The following is a 15,371-nucleotide window of genomic DNA, read 5'->3' on the forward strand; positions in this document are numbered from 1 at the left end:
GAAGATGGCGGCCGGCGCGAGCTGCAACGGAGGGCGAGTATAGCAGGTTTTTTTTTTATTATTATTTTTAACATTACATTTTTTACTATTGATGCCGCATAGGCAGCGTCAATAGTAAAAAGTTGGGGACACACAGGGTTAATAGCGGCGGTAACGGAGTGCGTTAGCCGCAGCATAACGTGGTCCGTTACCGCCGGCATTAACCCTGTGTTAGCGGTGACCGGAGGGGAGTATGCGGGCAGGGCAACAGGCACTGACTGCGGGGAGTAAGAGGCGGCCATTTTCTTCCAGACTGTGCCCGTCGCTGATTGGTCGCGGCAGCCATTACAGGCAGCTGGCGAGACCAATCAGCGAATGAATAACCGTGACAGACAGACGGACAGACGGAAGTGACCCGTAGACAATTATATATAGATAGATATAGAGAGAGAGAGAAAAAAAAGCCACAAAAGTTCAAATCACCCCCCTTTGAAAATTGAAAAAAAAAAAAAAAAAACCACATTCAGTATCGCTGCATTCAGAAATATCCAATGTAGTAAAATATAATGTAAATTTATCAGATTGGTAAACAGAGTTTGGCTGCCACACCATTGCAAAAAAAATGCACTATGAGGTGATCAAAACATATCTACCCCAGAATGGTATCAATAAAAAATCAGCTAAGGGTGCAAAAAAATAAACCCTCACCCAGCCTCAAATCCCAAAGAAAGGAGAAGTTACAGGTGTGAGAAAATGGTGACAATTTTTTTCTTACAAATTTTAACATTTAGTGATCATGTTAACCCCTTTCTGACATTGGGCGTAATAGTACGCCGATGTTGGGCCCACTCCCTTTGATGCATCCATTTTCACGCTTTCATAAAATGTCGCTGGTGGGGCCACATCTAGAATACCGGTTTTTACGTACCGGTAATAGGATTTTACAGAGTCCACGACAGCACCCACAACGAGAGAGGGGATCCGCCCACCTTCCGGACAGGAACCTACAGGTTAAAAAGGGGCGGTCCCCCTCGCCCTCCAGTTTGTGTTCCAGAGTACAAGAGATACCGCCAATGAATCAGTACATGACAATACTATCTTAAACATTAATAAATACCACCACCTCTAAAGAGTGATCTTTAAGGCACACCTTCCAACAGAGTGCAGGAATAAGTAACTAAATACGGGGGGGGAATGTATGGGTGCTGTCATGGACTCTGTAAAATCCTATTACCGGTACGTAAAACCGGTTTTCCTATCGCCACGACAGCACCCACAACGAGAGACTTTCAAAGACTATTTAACTGGGAGGGACTACAGCACTAAGTACTGAACGGCCAAATTGTAAGCTGGAATTAGCAGATAGATCAAGGCGATAGTGCTTATAAAAGGTGGAAGGTGATGACCAAGTTGCCGCCTTACATATCATTTCAATGGGGACATCTGCCTTCTCCGCCCAGGATGATGCCATGGCCCGAGTGGAGTGCGCCCTGATGCCTTCTGGTGGTGTTACTCCCCTGGCAGAATAGGCAAGACATATTGCTTCTCTAATCCATCTAGCGATAGAGTTCTTCGTGACCCCAGAACCTTTTTTCTGATTCTGGAAAGAAAAACAGAGCCCTACTCTGTCTCCAGCTTTGTGTCTTATCCAGGTATTCTAATATCGCCCTCTTTACATCTAGAGTATGATATTTTTTCTCCTCTTCTGAACCTGGATTTTCATAGAAAGATGGTAAATAAATCTCCTGACTTCTATGAAATTTAGTTGCTACTTTTGGTAAATATGCAGGATCGGGTTTTAGGACAATCTTATCCTGGAGAATTATTAGATAGGGAGGATCTACTGATAACGCGTGTATATCACTGACCCTCCTGGCAGATGTTAAGGCTAAGAGTAGAGCTGTTTTTAAGGTTAAATTTTTTATAGAAATAGAGTCTAATGGCTCGAACGGAGGTTCAGTCAATGCCTCAAGAACCAAATTTAAATCCCAAGGGGGTATTCTTACAATATGGATTGGGTTCGAACGCTGACATGCCTTAATAAATCTAACAACCCATCTATTACCAGCTATATCACTGTTATATAGAGCTCCCAAGGCTGAAACATGAACTCTTAGAGTGTTGACTGCTAAACCCAATTCCCAGCCTTTCTGAAGGAATTCTAGAATAGCTGAAATCGGAACCTTATCTCCTAATGGTTGCTGATGAAACATAAGGAATTTTTTCCAAATTTTTGTATAGATCTTTGTAGTAATCTCCTTTCTGCTTTTCAATAAGGTATTAATTAAAGCATTGGAGAACCCCCTCTCCTTCAGAAGCTCCCTCTCAAGTTCCAAGCCGTTAAGTGAAGAGTCTCCAAATTTGGATGACGAAACGGACCTTGAGAAAGGAGCTCCGGAACCACTGGCAACACCCAGGGATCCGTCACTGACATTGTTCTGAGGAGAGAGAACCAAGGCCTCCTGGGCCAGAAGGGGGCGATTAGGATCACTCTGGCTCCTTCTTCCCCGATCTTCCTGAGAACTATCGGAATCAGACACATAGGAGGAAAGGCATAAGCCAGCTGGAAGTCCCAACGGACACGAAGGGAATCCACTATGAATGGTTGGTCTGCCATGTGTAAGGATGCGAACCTCCTGACCTTCCTGTTCTTTCTCGTAGCAAATAGGTCTATTATCGGTACACCCCACATATTGACTATTTGATCGAATACCTGTTGGTCTAGGGACCACTCTCCCTGACGAAGGGAATGGCGACTGAGATAGTCCGCCTCTATATTGAGTTCTCCTTTTATGTGAACTGCCGACAGGGATTGTAAGTGATTCTCGGCCAGAGACAATATCTGTGCTGTAGTGGTCATTAGGGATCGAGATCTTGTCCCCCCCTGATGATTGATATAGGCTACCACAGTCATATTGTCTGTTTGTATCTGTACATGTGCATTCCTCAGGGATGGTAGTAAGCAAAGAAGAGCCTGTTTGACTGCCACAAGCTCTCAGATTTGAGGAATACTGGGATTCTTGAATCGACCATTGCCCTTGGGTCAGAATGTCCTCCATATGGGCTCCCCAACCGAACGGACTGGCATCTGTTGTAATTACATTGTTCGGAGTGATGGTCCAGAGAACCCCTTTTGACAGATGTGCCAGATCGAGCCACCATTTTAGATCGTGAAGAGTGGCGGGTGATAGATCGAATTTTCTGTTCAGAGCACCATGAAGATCTTTCTCCGCTTGAAGAACCTCGTATTGAAGCATTCGAGTGTGAACCTGAGCCCATCTCACTGCCGATATACACGCGGTTAAAGATCCTAGTAGAGACATTGCGTCTCTTAGACTTAAGTTTGGAGTTTTCCTTACAGCCCTGATTCTTTGAATAATCTTCTGCTTCTTCTCTTCTGGTAGGAAGGATGACTGGTCTTCTGAGTCTAGCAGAACTCCTAGAAAGGTCTGACGTCTTGTGGGTTCTAGTTTTGATTTTTTCCAGTTGACTATCCAACCGAGTTCCTGTAGGGATGATATTATGGCATTTACCCTATATGTACACTGAGCAATTGAATTTCCAATTATCAAAAAATCATCTAGATAGGGCACTACAAGGGTTTCCTTTTCCCTAATATGGGCCATTGCTTCCGAGATAACTTTAGTAAAAATTCTAGGTGCCATGGACAGGCCAAAGGGCATTGCCAAATATTGGAAATGTTTAATCTGATGGTTTACCCATACTGCCATCCTGAGGAATTGCTGGTGATTTCTGTGAACTGGAAGATGGTAGTACGCATCTTTTAGATCCAAGACCGACATGTAGCACCTAGGAAACAAAAGCTTAGTTGTTGACTTAATGGATTCCATCTTAAAAGCGTGGTACTGAAGATATCTATTCAATTTTCGTAAATTTATGATAGTCCTAAAGGACCCATCAGGTTTAGAGATTAAGAATAGCGGAGAATAAAAGCCCGTCTTCTCCTGATGTTTTGGTACTTCTTCAATAACTCGCTTTGTAAGCAATTGTTGAATCTCTAATTCTAAGGCCTGTTGTTGGGCCGGAGTGTCCAGTGATGTTATCACAAAATGATTTGGTGGAGTTCTCAAAAATTCTAATTTTAATCCTGACTCAACCACCCCCATTATCCAGGCACTAGAAGTAATCTTTTCCCATCTTTCTGAGAAGAACTTTAGTCTTCCCCCTACTGGTAGATCAGTTTTATCTGTAATTACGTCTACGTCTTGAGAAAGATGGAGGGTTCTTATAGTATCCACCTTTCTTCTTTTGATCCGATGTTTCCCAGTCGCGATTATTTCCCTGCTGGTCTGACTGGAAACTTCTGAAGGGCATGCGTCTCCGGAAGGCATTCCTAAAAGTGGGATTAAATGTTTTAGGGAATCCCTTCTTTCTGTCTTCTGCCTTTGCCAGGATGTCATCCAGCACCGGGCCGAATAGGTACTCACCCCTACATGGAATGGAGCACAATTTAGCTTTTGCCTGAGCATCCCCCTTCCAGGTCTTCAGCCAAAGTGCCCGTCGGGCTGCGTTTGAGAGACCCGCCGATCTTGCAGCCAATATCAGGGAATCAATCGATGCATCCGCTAGATAAGCCGCTCCTTCCCTGACCTGAGACAGGGAGTTTAACAATTTATCCCTGGGTACTTTTGCTTTAAGCTGCTCCTCCAGCTGAGTCACCCAGACCATAACTGATCTTGCCGTACAGGTGCCTGCGATTGCGGGCTTAAAGGCTCCAGATGATGCTTCCCACACCTTCTTAAGGAGCATGTCAGCCTTCCTGTCTGAAGGATCTTTAAGGAGTCCTACATCCTCCAATGGTAGCGAGCCTGTTTTCGAGGTAGAGGCTACTGCCGCATCTATTTTTGGGATCTTCATCCACTGGGATAAGGTGTCATCCTCAAAGGGGTACCATCTTTTTGCGGCCGAAGGTAAGAACCCTTTATCCAGCTTGTCCCACTCCCGTTTGACCAGATCTTTAATGGTCTCTACTACCGGGAAAGCTTTGCGACTTCTCTGGCTCAGCCCTGCGAACATGATTTCCTGGGTTGTCTTAGGCTCTTTACTCTCAGCTACACCCATCGTCGCACGGACTGCCTTAATTAAAGCCTCCATATTATCTGTGGCAAAGCAAGGCCTTCCTTCCTCCTCTGAGGAGGATGGTGATGAACTCTCCGAGCACTCGCCCTCCTGCAACGAAGGGCTGGAATCGGATACCAATTCCATACTAATCTTCTCCTGCCGTTTAGATTTAAGAGAAGATTTTATCTCTTCCCTGATAACTTCCCTCAAATCCGATACACGAAGGGGTGCCTCTTCCTCTAACGTGCGGCATATACACGTCTGACATAATTTCTTTACATAGGTGTCAGGTAGTGGTTCCATGCATAATGCACACTGCTTATGTTTGGATTTTGAGACCTTCTTCCCCTATAATAAAACATAGTATAGAAGACAATTGTATCAGCCAGTGGCTCAGATATAACACTCACCACTGCTGATGAAATTAGAGTACCGGTTTCTGAGGAGGTGAGGTGCGATGTGGCGTGCCAGGATCCTGCTGCCCGCGTGCCACATCTCCACTCTGAGATCTGCTGCTGCTCCTTTGCTGCTCTCCTTTTCGGTGTTCGGCGTCTCCTGTGGAAGACATATCGCCGCACACCACTCACCAAGCGCTGCCTTCTTTTCAAAGGTCCCGCGCTCCTCCTCCCGGCCTCCTCCGGAAGTCGTTGGTTCACTTCCGGGTCATAAGCGCCGACCTGCTCCCGCAGTGTCGCGCGCGTGTGGACGACCCAGGGCGGCGTGCCTTCCCCTGGGAACGCCACTTCAGCGTTCAGCCGCTCCTTGCCAGACGAGGGGGGAAGCTGGACACAGAACTTCCCCCGACGCTGCTTCCGGGCCCCCGACTCTGCCGTTCCCACCTGGACACCGCACAGAGGCTTGGCGGACCCGGGTAGGTGAAAAACGACCTGTAGGCTCCCGCCGTCCGGACAGGAACCCAAACTGGAGGGCGAGGGGGACCGCCCCTTTTTAACCTGTAGGTTCCTGTCCGGAAGGTGGGCGGATCCCCTCTCTCGTTGTGGGTGCTGTCGTGGCGATAGGAAAATGGGATCTAGTTTTGGGCTCCACATTTTAAAAAGGATATTCGGAAGTTAGAGTCAGTTCAAAGGCGGGCAACTAGATTATTACAAGGGATGGAAGGCCTGTCAAATGTGAGAGGTTGGTAAAGTTGGGCTTGTTTACCTTTGAAAAAAGACGATTCAGAGATGTCATTTACATGAATAAATATGTGTGTGGTCAGTACAAAAGGATTGTCACATGACTTACTCCTTCTAAAGACCATATTGAGGACCAGGGGCCACTCATTACTGGTAGAACAAAGGCGATTCCGGCAGCTAAATGGGAAAGGATTCTTTACGGTTAGTAAAAATGGCTATCACAAGAGGCGGTAATAGACACTGACATTTTGAAAAAGGGCTGGACGATTTCCTCGATACACAACATGGGTTATAGTTACATTAGTGACAAAATGTACAATTGGTGGAGGAAGCTTGAACTTGATGAAGCGAAGAATTTTTTAACCTACAGTACAGCCAAAAGTTTGGGCACCTTCTCATTTAAAGATTTTTCTATATTTTCATGACTATGAAAATTGTAAATTCACACTGAAGGCATCAAAACTATGAATTGACACTTGTGGAATTATATACTTAACAAAAAAGTGTGAAACAACTGAAATTATGTCTTATATTCTAGGTTCTTCAAAGTAGCCACCTTTTGCTCTGATGACTGCTTTGCACACTCTTGGCATTCTCTTGATGAGCTTCAAGAGGTAGTCACCGGGAATGGTCTTCCAACAATCTTGGAAGTGCTTAGCACTTGTTGGCTCTTTTGCCTTCACTCTGCGGTCCAGCTCACCCCAAACCATCTCGATTGGGTTCAGATCTGGTGACTCTGGAGGCCAGGTCATCTGGCGTAGCACCCTATCACTCTCCTTCTTGGTCAAATAGCCCTTACACAGCCTACAGGTGTGTTTGGTGTCATTGTCCTGTTGAAAAATAAATTATGGTCCAACTAAACGCAAACCGGATGGAATAGTATGCCGCTGCAAGATGCTGTGGTAGCCATGCTGGTTCAGTATGCCTTCAATTTTGCCTTCAATTTTGCTGGTGTCACCAGCAAAGCACCCCCACACATCACACCTCCTCCTCCATGCTTCACGGTGGGAACCAGGCATGTAGAGTCCATCCTTTCACCTTTTCTGCGTCGCACAAAGACACGGTGGTTGGAACCAAAGATCTCAAATTTGAACTCATCAGGCCAAAGCACAGATTTCCATTGGTGTAATGTCCATTCCTTGTGTTCTTTAGCCCAAACAAGTCTCTTCTGCTTGTTGCCTATCCTTGCAGTGGATTCCTAGCAGCTATTTTACCATGAAGGCCTGCTGCACAAAGTCTCCTCTTAACAGTTGTTGTAGAGATGTGTCTGCTGCTAGAACTCTGTGTGACATTGACCTGGTCTCTAATCTGAGCTGCTGTTAACCTGCGATTTCTGAAGCTGGTGACTCGGATAAACTTATCCTCAGAAGCAGAGGTGACTCTTGGTCTTCCTTTCCTCATGTGAGCCAGTTTCTTTGTAGCGCTTGATGGTTTTTGCAGCTGCACTTAGGGACACTTTCAAAGTTTTCCCAATTTTTCGGACTGACTGACCTTAATTTCTTAAAGTAATGAAGGCCACTTGTTTTTCTTTACTTAGCTGCTTTTTTCTTGCCATAATACAAATTCTAGCAGTCTATTCAGTAGGACTATCAGCTGTGTATTCACCAGACTTCTGCACAATACAACTGATGGTCCCAACCCGGTTTATAAGGCAAGAAATCCCACTTATTAAACCTGACAGGGCACACCTGTGAAGTGAAAACCATTTCCGGTGACTACCTCTTGAAGCTCATCAAGAGAATGCCAAGAGTGTGCAAAGCAGTCATCAGAGCAAAAGGTGGCTACTTTGAAGAACCTAGAATATAAGACATAATTTCAGTTGTTTCACACTTTTTTGTTAAGTATATAATTCCACATGTGTTAATTCATAGTTTTGATGCCTTCAGTGTGAATTTACAATTTTCATAGACATGAAAATACAGAAAAATCTTTAAATGAGAAGGTGTGTCCAAACTTTTGGTCTGTACTGTATGTAACTGTGTTGTTGAACAGTATCAGGCTTAAAAGACAGATGGAGCCATATAATTAGTTTCTAGGTGTTCATTCAGCTGCCAGGTTCCCGTTGACATAAAAACTAACAATAGGTAATTTTTGGATAACACATTCCCTTTAAAGTGGCATAAAAGACGACACCTGACAGGGCATTACCTAGAAGGCTCAGGCTCCTGCGAGGAGGTGGGGGTGGGGTAGGGGGGTGGGTAGAGCATGAACCTCGGTGTGATATGTCCACGTCCACAAGAGATACCGTTTCACCTGTCACAAAGAAAACCACATTAAACAATGTAATGGGAACACGCATAATAAGGGCAAAAGGATTTGCTATTTTTTAACCACTTACCAGTAAAGAGGGGACTGAAGGAGACCGGAGAGAAGGCACTTTGAGTTCTGGTCAAACGGGGCTTCCTGTATATATATAAATAAAAAAAAATTAAAAAATTGTCATTTCTATGGTAACCCAGATATCATATGAAAACAAAACAATACAGGATATATCAGATAATACAAGAATATTACTCGTCACCAAGCAGAGCAGACCATACAGTTTCAAAGAATCCTTGCCTGTGATTATGTCGGAACTTAAAAGGGGGTTCTCCACACAAAGTATATTTTAATTAATAGATCTTCGGAGTAAAAATTATTTCCACAATTGGATGTATGTGCTTTAAAAAAACAACAAAAAAACACTGTGTCATGGCTGCATCTGACCATGCAGGAACATGGTATGAGGAAGCAAAAGAGTATACAGACAGGACAGCATGGAGGTCACAGCTGATTCTTTCTATAAGGAAAACAGGTTTTCAAACAGATAAGAAAATGTTTTACCTCACAGAAAGCAGCTGTGATCCTATGCTGTCCTGTCTGTATACTATTTTGCTTCCTCCCCTGCCCAGGAGCCATTACACAGTACACATTTATAAGATTATCTCAGCACAGGGGGAAAAAATAAACATCCAATTGTGGAACTAATTTTAATTTCAAGATATATTTATCAAAATATACTTTGTGGTATAACTCCACACACATTAGACTAAGGTCCACTGAGCAGGATGATACTGCAGAGCTCAGCTGACAATGAGAATCCCTGAGAGATGATTGTTGGGGGAATTAAGGATCCGGCTTATGCCATTTTGGACTGCTGATCTTTTTGTTGTCTAAAGCCTGCCATATTTATTAGGTAGCAGTAGGCTCTCCCATACACAGGGCACTTGTTTGACCAACTGTGAGTGGGATCTCCATGAGAGAGTGGTCATCGGACATGTCTGGTGACAACCTATTTCTGAGAGAACATACAATCTAATATATAAAGGTGTGTGTAGGGGAGTGTGTGTGTGTGTGTGTGTGTGTGTGTGTGTGTGTGTGTGTGTGTGTGTGTGTGTGTGTGTGTGTCCGGGATTGGCACAGTCACACGTCTGGACCCCGAGAGCGTCATAGGGTATGTTGTGAGGCAAAATTTTAACCCCGCGCGTTCCAATTCACCAAACAATTTTGCCCCTATCTACATAATGGGAGAAAACTGAAAGGAAAAGTGTTGGAGGCAAATTGAAAGCTGCCAGATGTGAACAAGGGGGACTTAAAGAATGAGAGCGATGGCGCCAAAGAGTATATACCATACAGTTGCTAAGGTGGGGTCCCACACACAGGGATATGAACACACACAAAATATGCCACACACTACCACGTGCTTGAACACATATACCACCCTCAGCACACATTTCCCTACACATACACCAACCTCGCCACATAAAAGTCGAAACACAAAAGTCACCGCTCAAAACTCGCCACGCGCAAAATTCGTCACATGCAAAACTCGCCATGCGCAAAACTTGCTGCACACAACTTGCTACACTAACCTGTCACATGCAACTCGACACACAAAACTTTCTCTGAACGTTGTGTGCTACAAAAAGCCAAGCGTTACACCACATAAAAGTAGGCTTACCAAGACTGCTGAAATGTATGGTATCGAAATGTCTGGGATAACGCCATGAGAAAACGCAGTCTACGTTGGCAAAGCTGTCTACAGGTTAACATCTTAGTATCTTCAAGAAAATGGATATATGATTATCAAGCAAGAATATTACAATTGGCTCTAAATAAAAAAAATCTGCATCTGACTATCACCCGTAACATTCACTAATGGTTGTGAATACTTTAGTACAATGTGGTGACGGCAGAGATGAACACTAACACCGGTGATCGACACAAAAAGTTGCTACACGCATGTTGCCACACGCAACTCAACACACACAACTTGACACATGAAACTCACCCTAAAACACACACAAGTTTGGTATTATCCTTCAAAAATAAAAATCTGATTAATAAGCAGACAAACTACAAGAGCAACAAATGTACCATATAGGAAATACGGCAGCTGTCAGTCACATGACCTGTCTATTATGTGTATGTGTGAGCTAATATATACTGCCAGGGGGGAGGGCTTCCTGCTGACTGGGGATTTATCAGGCTGCCAATTTAGCTTACAAATACGGAGGTAAAAATACTGACCAAATAACGTGTGAACGAGGTCTAATACAGGAGATGACATACAGGTACATACTATATACAAGAGGAGATGACATACAGGTATATACAGGAGGAGATGTCATACAGGTACATACTATATACAGGAGGAGATGACCGGTATATACCATATACAGGAGCAGATGACAGATACTATATACAGGGGAGATGAAACACTGGTATATACTATATACAGGAGGAGATGACATACTGGTATATACTATATACAGGAGGAGATGACATACAGGTATATACTATATACAGGAGGAGATGACATATTGGTATATACTATATACAGGAGGAGATGACATACAGGTATATACTATATACAGGAGGAGATGACATACAGGTATATACTATATACAGGAGGAGATGACACAGGCATATACTATATACAGGAGATGACATACAGGTATCTACTATTTATAGGAGATGACATACAGGTATATACTATATACAGGAGGAGATGGCACGTATATTATTATTATTATACATTTTTATAGCACCATTTATTCCATGGCGCTTTACATGTGAATACGGGGCAAATATAGACAATTACATTAAACATGAGCAGATAACAAGGCACACGAGTACATAAGGAGGGAGGACCCTGCCCGCGAGGGCTCACAGTCTGCAGGGGGTGGGTGAGGATACACTAGGAGAGGGAAGAGCTGGCTGTGCGGCTGTTCAGTAGGTTGAGGATCACTGCAGGCTGTAGGCTTGTCGGAAGAGATGAGTCTTCAGGTTCTTTTTGAAGGTTTCTATGGTAGGCGCAAGTCTGATGTGTTGGGGTAGAGAGTTCCAGAGTATGGGGGAAGCACGGGAGAAGTCTTGGATGCGGTTATGGGAAGAAGAGATGAGAGGGGAGTAGAGAAGGAGGTCTTGGGAGGATCGGAGGTCGCGTGTAGGTAGGTACCGGGAGACCATGTCACAGATGTATGGAGGAGACAGGTTGTGGATGGCTTTGTATGTCAGTGTGAGGGTTTTGAACTGGAGTCTCTGGGCGATAGGAAGCCAGTGATGGGCTTGACACAGGGGAGAGGCTGGGGAATAGCGGGGGGACAGGTGGATTAGTCGGGCAGCAGAGTGTAGGATGGATTGGAGTGGTGCCAGAGTGCTAGAGGGGAGTCCAGAGAGTAGGAGGTTGCAGTAGTCGAGGCGGGAGATGATAAGGGCATGCACTAGCGTTTTTGCAGTGTTGCGGTCAAGGAAAGCACGGATCCGGGAAATATTTTTGAGTTTGAGACGACAGGAGGAGGCAAGGGCTTGGATATGTGGCTTGAAAGAGAGGGCAGAGTCGAGGATCACCCCGAGGCATCGGGCGTGTGGGACTGGGGATAGTGAGCAGCCATTGACATTGATGGATAGATGTGGTGGAGGGGTAGAGTGAGATGGGGGAAAGATGATGAATTCTGTTTTGTCCATGTTCAGTTGTAGAAAGCGAGCAGAAAAGAAGGCTGAAATGGCAGACAGACAGTGCGGGATTTTGGTAAGCAAGGAGGAGAGGTCAGGTCCGGAGAGGTAGATCTGCGTGTCGTCGGCGTAGAGATGGTACTGCATACCGTGGGATTCTATGAGCTGTCCCAGGCCGAAAGTGTAGATGGAGAAGAGTAGGGGTCCTAGAGCAGAGCCTTGAGGAACACCGACTGACAAGGGGCGAAGTGAGGAGGTGGTGTGGGGGAGGGAGACACTGAATGTTCGGTCTGTCAGATATGACGAGATCCAGGGCAGCACGGTGGCGTAGTGGTTAGCACTGCAGCCTTGCAGCGCTGGGGTCCTGGGTTCTAATCCCACCCATGACAACATCTGCAAAGAGTTTGTATGTTCTCTCCGTGTTTGCGTGGGTTTCCTCCGGGCACTCCGGTTTCCTCCCACATTCCAAAGACATACTGATAGGGATTCTAGATTGTGAGCCCCATCGGGGACAGTGATGATAATGTGTGCAAAACTGTAAAGCGCTGCGGAATATGTTAGCGCTATATAAAAATAAAGATTATTATTATTATTATTATCCAGGAAAGGGCCAAGTCTGTGATGCCAAGGGATGAGAGGATTTGTAGCAAAAGGGAGTGGTCAACAGTGTCAAAGGCAGAAGACAAGTCCAGGAGAAGGAGGACAGAGTAGTGTCGCTTGCTCCTGGCAGTTAGTAGGTCATTGGTGACTTTAGTTAGGGCAGTTTCAGTTGAGTGATGGGAACGGAAGCCTGATTGTAACCGATCAAAGAGGGAGCAGGAGGAGAAGTGGGAGGACAGTTCAAGATGGACGTGTTGCTCCAGCAATTTGGAGGCATAAGGGAGAAGAGATATTGGGCGATAGCTAGACACAGAGGATGGGTATATACTATATACATGAGATGACATACAGGTATATATTATATAAAAGAGGAGACGACACAGGTATATAGAGGAGGAGATGACAAACAGCAGGTGTATACTATATACAGGGGAAATGACAGGTATATACTATATATAGATGACATACAGGTATATACTATATACAGGAGGAGATGACACATAGGTATATACAATATACAGGAGATGACATACAGCAGGTATATACTATTTACAGGGGAGATGACATACAGGTATATACTATATACAGGATATGACAGATGTAAACTATATATAAGGGAGATAAACATGTATACAGTACAGACCAAAAGTTTGGACACACCTCATTCAAAGATTTTTCTGTATTTTCATGACTATGAAATTAGTACATTCACACTGAAGGCATCAAAACTATGAATTAACACTTGTGGAATTATATACTTAACAAAAAAGTGTGAAACAACTGAAAATATGTCTTATATTCTAGGTTCTTCAAAGTAGCCACCTTTTGCTTTGATGACTGCTTTGCACACTCTTGGCATTCTCTTGATGAGCTTCAAAAAGGTAGTCACCGGGGATGGTCTTCCAACAATCTTGAAGGAGTTCCCAGCGACACTTAGCACTTGTTGGCCCTTTTGCCTTCACTCTGCGGTCCAGCTCACCCCAAACCATCTCGATTAGGTTCAGGTCTGGTGACTGTGGAGGCCAGGTCATCTGGCGTAGCACCCCATCACTCTCCTCCTTGGTCAAAAAGCCCTTACACAGCCTGGATGTGTTTGGGGTCATTGTCGTGTTGAAAAATAAATGATGGTCCAATTAAAACGCAAACTGGATGGAATAGCATGCTGCTGCAAGATGCGGTGGTCGCCATTTTGGTTCAGTATGCCTTCAATTTTGAATAAATCCCAAACAGTGTCACCAGCCAAGCGCCCCCCCCCACCCCCACCCCCACCCCCCACCATCACAACTCCTCCTTCATGCTTCATGGGTGGAACCAGGCATGTAAAGTCCATTTGTTCACTTTTTTTGCGTCGCACAAAGACAGGGTGGTTGGAACCAAAGATCTCAAATTTGGACTCATCAGATCAAAGCACAGATTTCCACTGGTCTAATGTCCATTCCTTGTGTTCTTTAGCCCAAACAAGTCTCTTCTGCTTGTTGCTGTCCTTAGCAGTGGTTTCCTAGCAGCTATTTTACCATGAAGGCCTGCTGCACAAAGTCTCCTCTTAACAGTTGTTGTAGAGATGTGTCTGCTGCTAGAACTCTGTGTGACATTGACCTGGTCTCTAATCTGAGCTGCTGTTTACCTGCGATTTCTGAGGCTGGTGACTCGGATAAACTTATCCTCAGAAGCAGAGGTGACTCTCGGTCTTCCTTTCCTGGGGCGGTCCTCATGTGAACCAGTTTCTTTGTAGTGCTTGATGGTTTTTGCAACTGCACTTGGGGACACTTTCAAAGTTATCCCAATTTTTCGGACTGACTGACCTTCATTTCTTGAAGTAATGATGGCCACTTGTTTTTCTTTACTTAGCTGCTTTTTTCTTGCCATAATACAAAATCTAACAGTCTGTTCAGTAGGACTATCAGCTCTGTATCCACCAGACTTCTGCACAACACAACTGATGGTCCCAACCCCATTTATAAGGCAAGAGATCCCACTTATTAAACCTGACAGGGCACACCTGTGAAGCGAAAACCATTTCCGGTGACTACCTCTTGAAGCTCATCAAGAGAATGCTATGAGAGTGGAAAGCAGTCATCAAAGCAAAAGGTGGCTACTTTGAAGAACATAGAATATAAGACATATTTTCAGTTGTATCACTTTGTTACGTATATAATTCACATGTGTTAATTCATAGTTTTGATGTCTTCAGTGTGAATGTACAATTTTGAGTCATAAAAATACAGACATCTTTAAATGAGGTGTGTCCAAACTTTTGGTCTGTACTGCATACTGAGGGGAAAATGAGAGGTGTGAGGTGAAAATGAAAAGGTGTGAGTGCAAAATGAGGAGTGAGGGAAAATAGTGGAGTGATCGGAAAATGATAGATGTGAGGTCGAAATGACAAGTGTTAGGGGGAATGAGAGGAGTGAGGGGGAAAATGAGAGGAGTGAGGGGGAAAAAGATGTGAGGGGGAATATGAAAGATGTGAGGGGGAAAATGAGAGGCGTGATGGGAAAATAAGAGAAGTGAGGTGCTATAACTAACCACAAATATTTACTATGCCCAGGCAACGCCGGGCTCTTCAGCTAGTTATATATAATGTTGGCCAAACCTGTCAATGTCGTTAGGGAGCTTATCTGTCAGGTGTCCCCCATG

At 44.5% G+C, this 15,371-nt stretch overlaps 1 protein-coding gene across 1 annotated transcript in view; it reads right to left on the minus strand.

Moving 5' to 3' along the window:
* SOCS7 (suppressor of cytokine signaling 7) overlaps window positions 1-15,371 on the minus strand; it is an 88,694-nt gene that overhangs the window by 44,055 nt on the left and 29,268 nt on the right. The window contains exons 2-3 of the mRNA XM_069751706.1: window positions 8,536-8,600; window positions 8,346-8,450 (exon numbers count right to left, since the gene is read on the minus strand). Coding sequence (XP_069607807.1) covers window positions 8,346-8,450; window positions 8,536-8,600 — 170 coding nt within the window. The remainder of the gene's footprint in view (window positions 1-8,345; window positions 8,451-8,535; window positions 8,601-15,371) is intronic.

Source organism: Ranitomeya imitator, chromosome 2 (genome assembly GCF_032444005.1).
Source record: "Ranitomeya imitator isolate aRanImi1 chromosome 2, aRanImi1.pri, whole genome shotgun sequence".
Taxonomy (NCBI): Eukaryota; Metazoa; Chordata; class Amphibia; order Anura; family Dendrobatidae; genus Ranitomeya; species Ranitomeya imitator.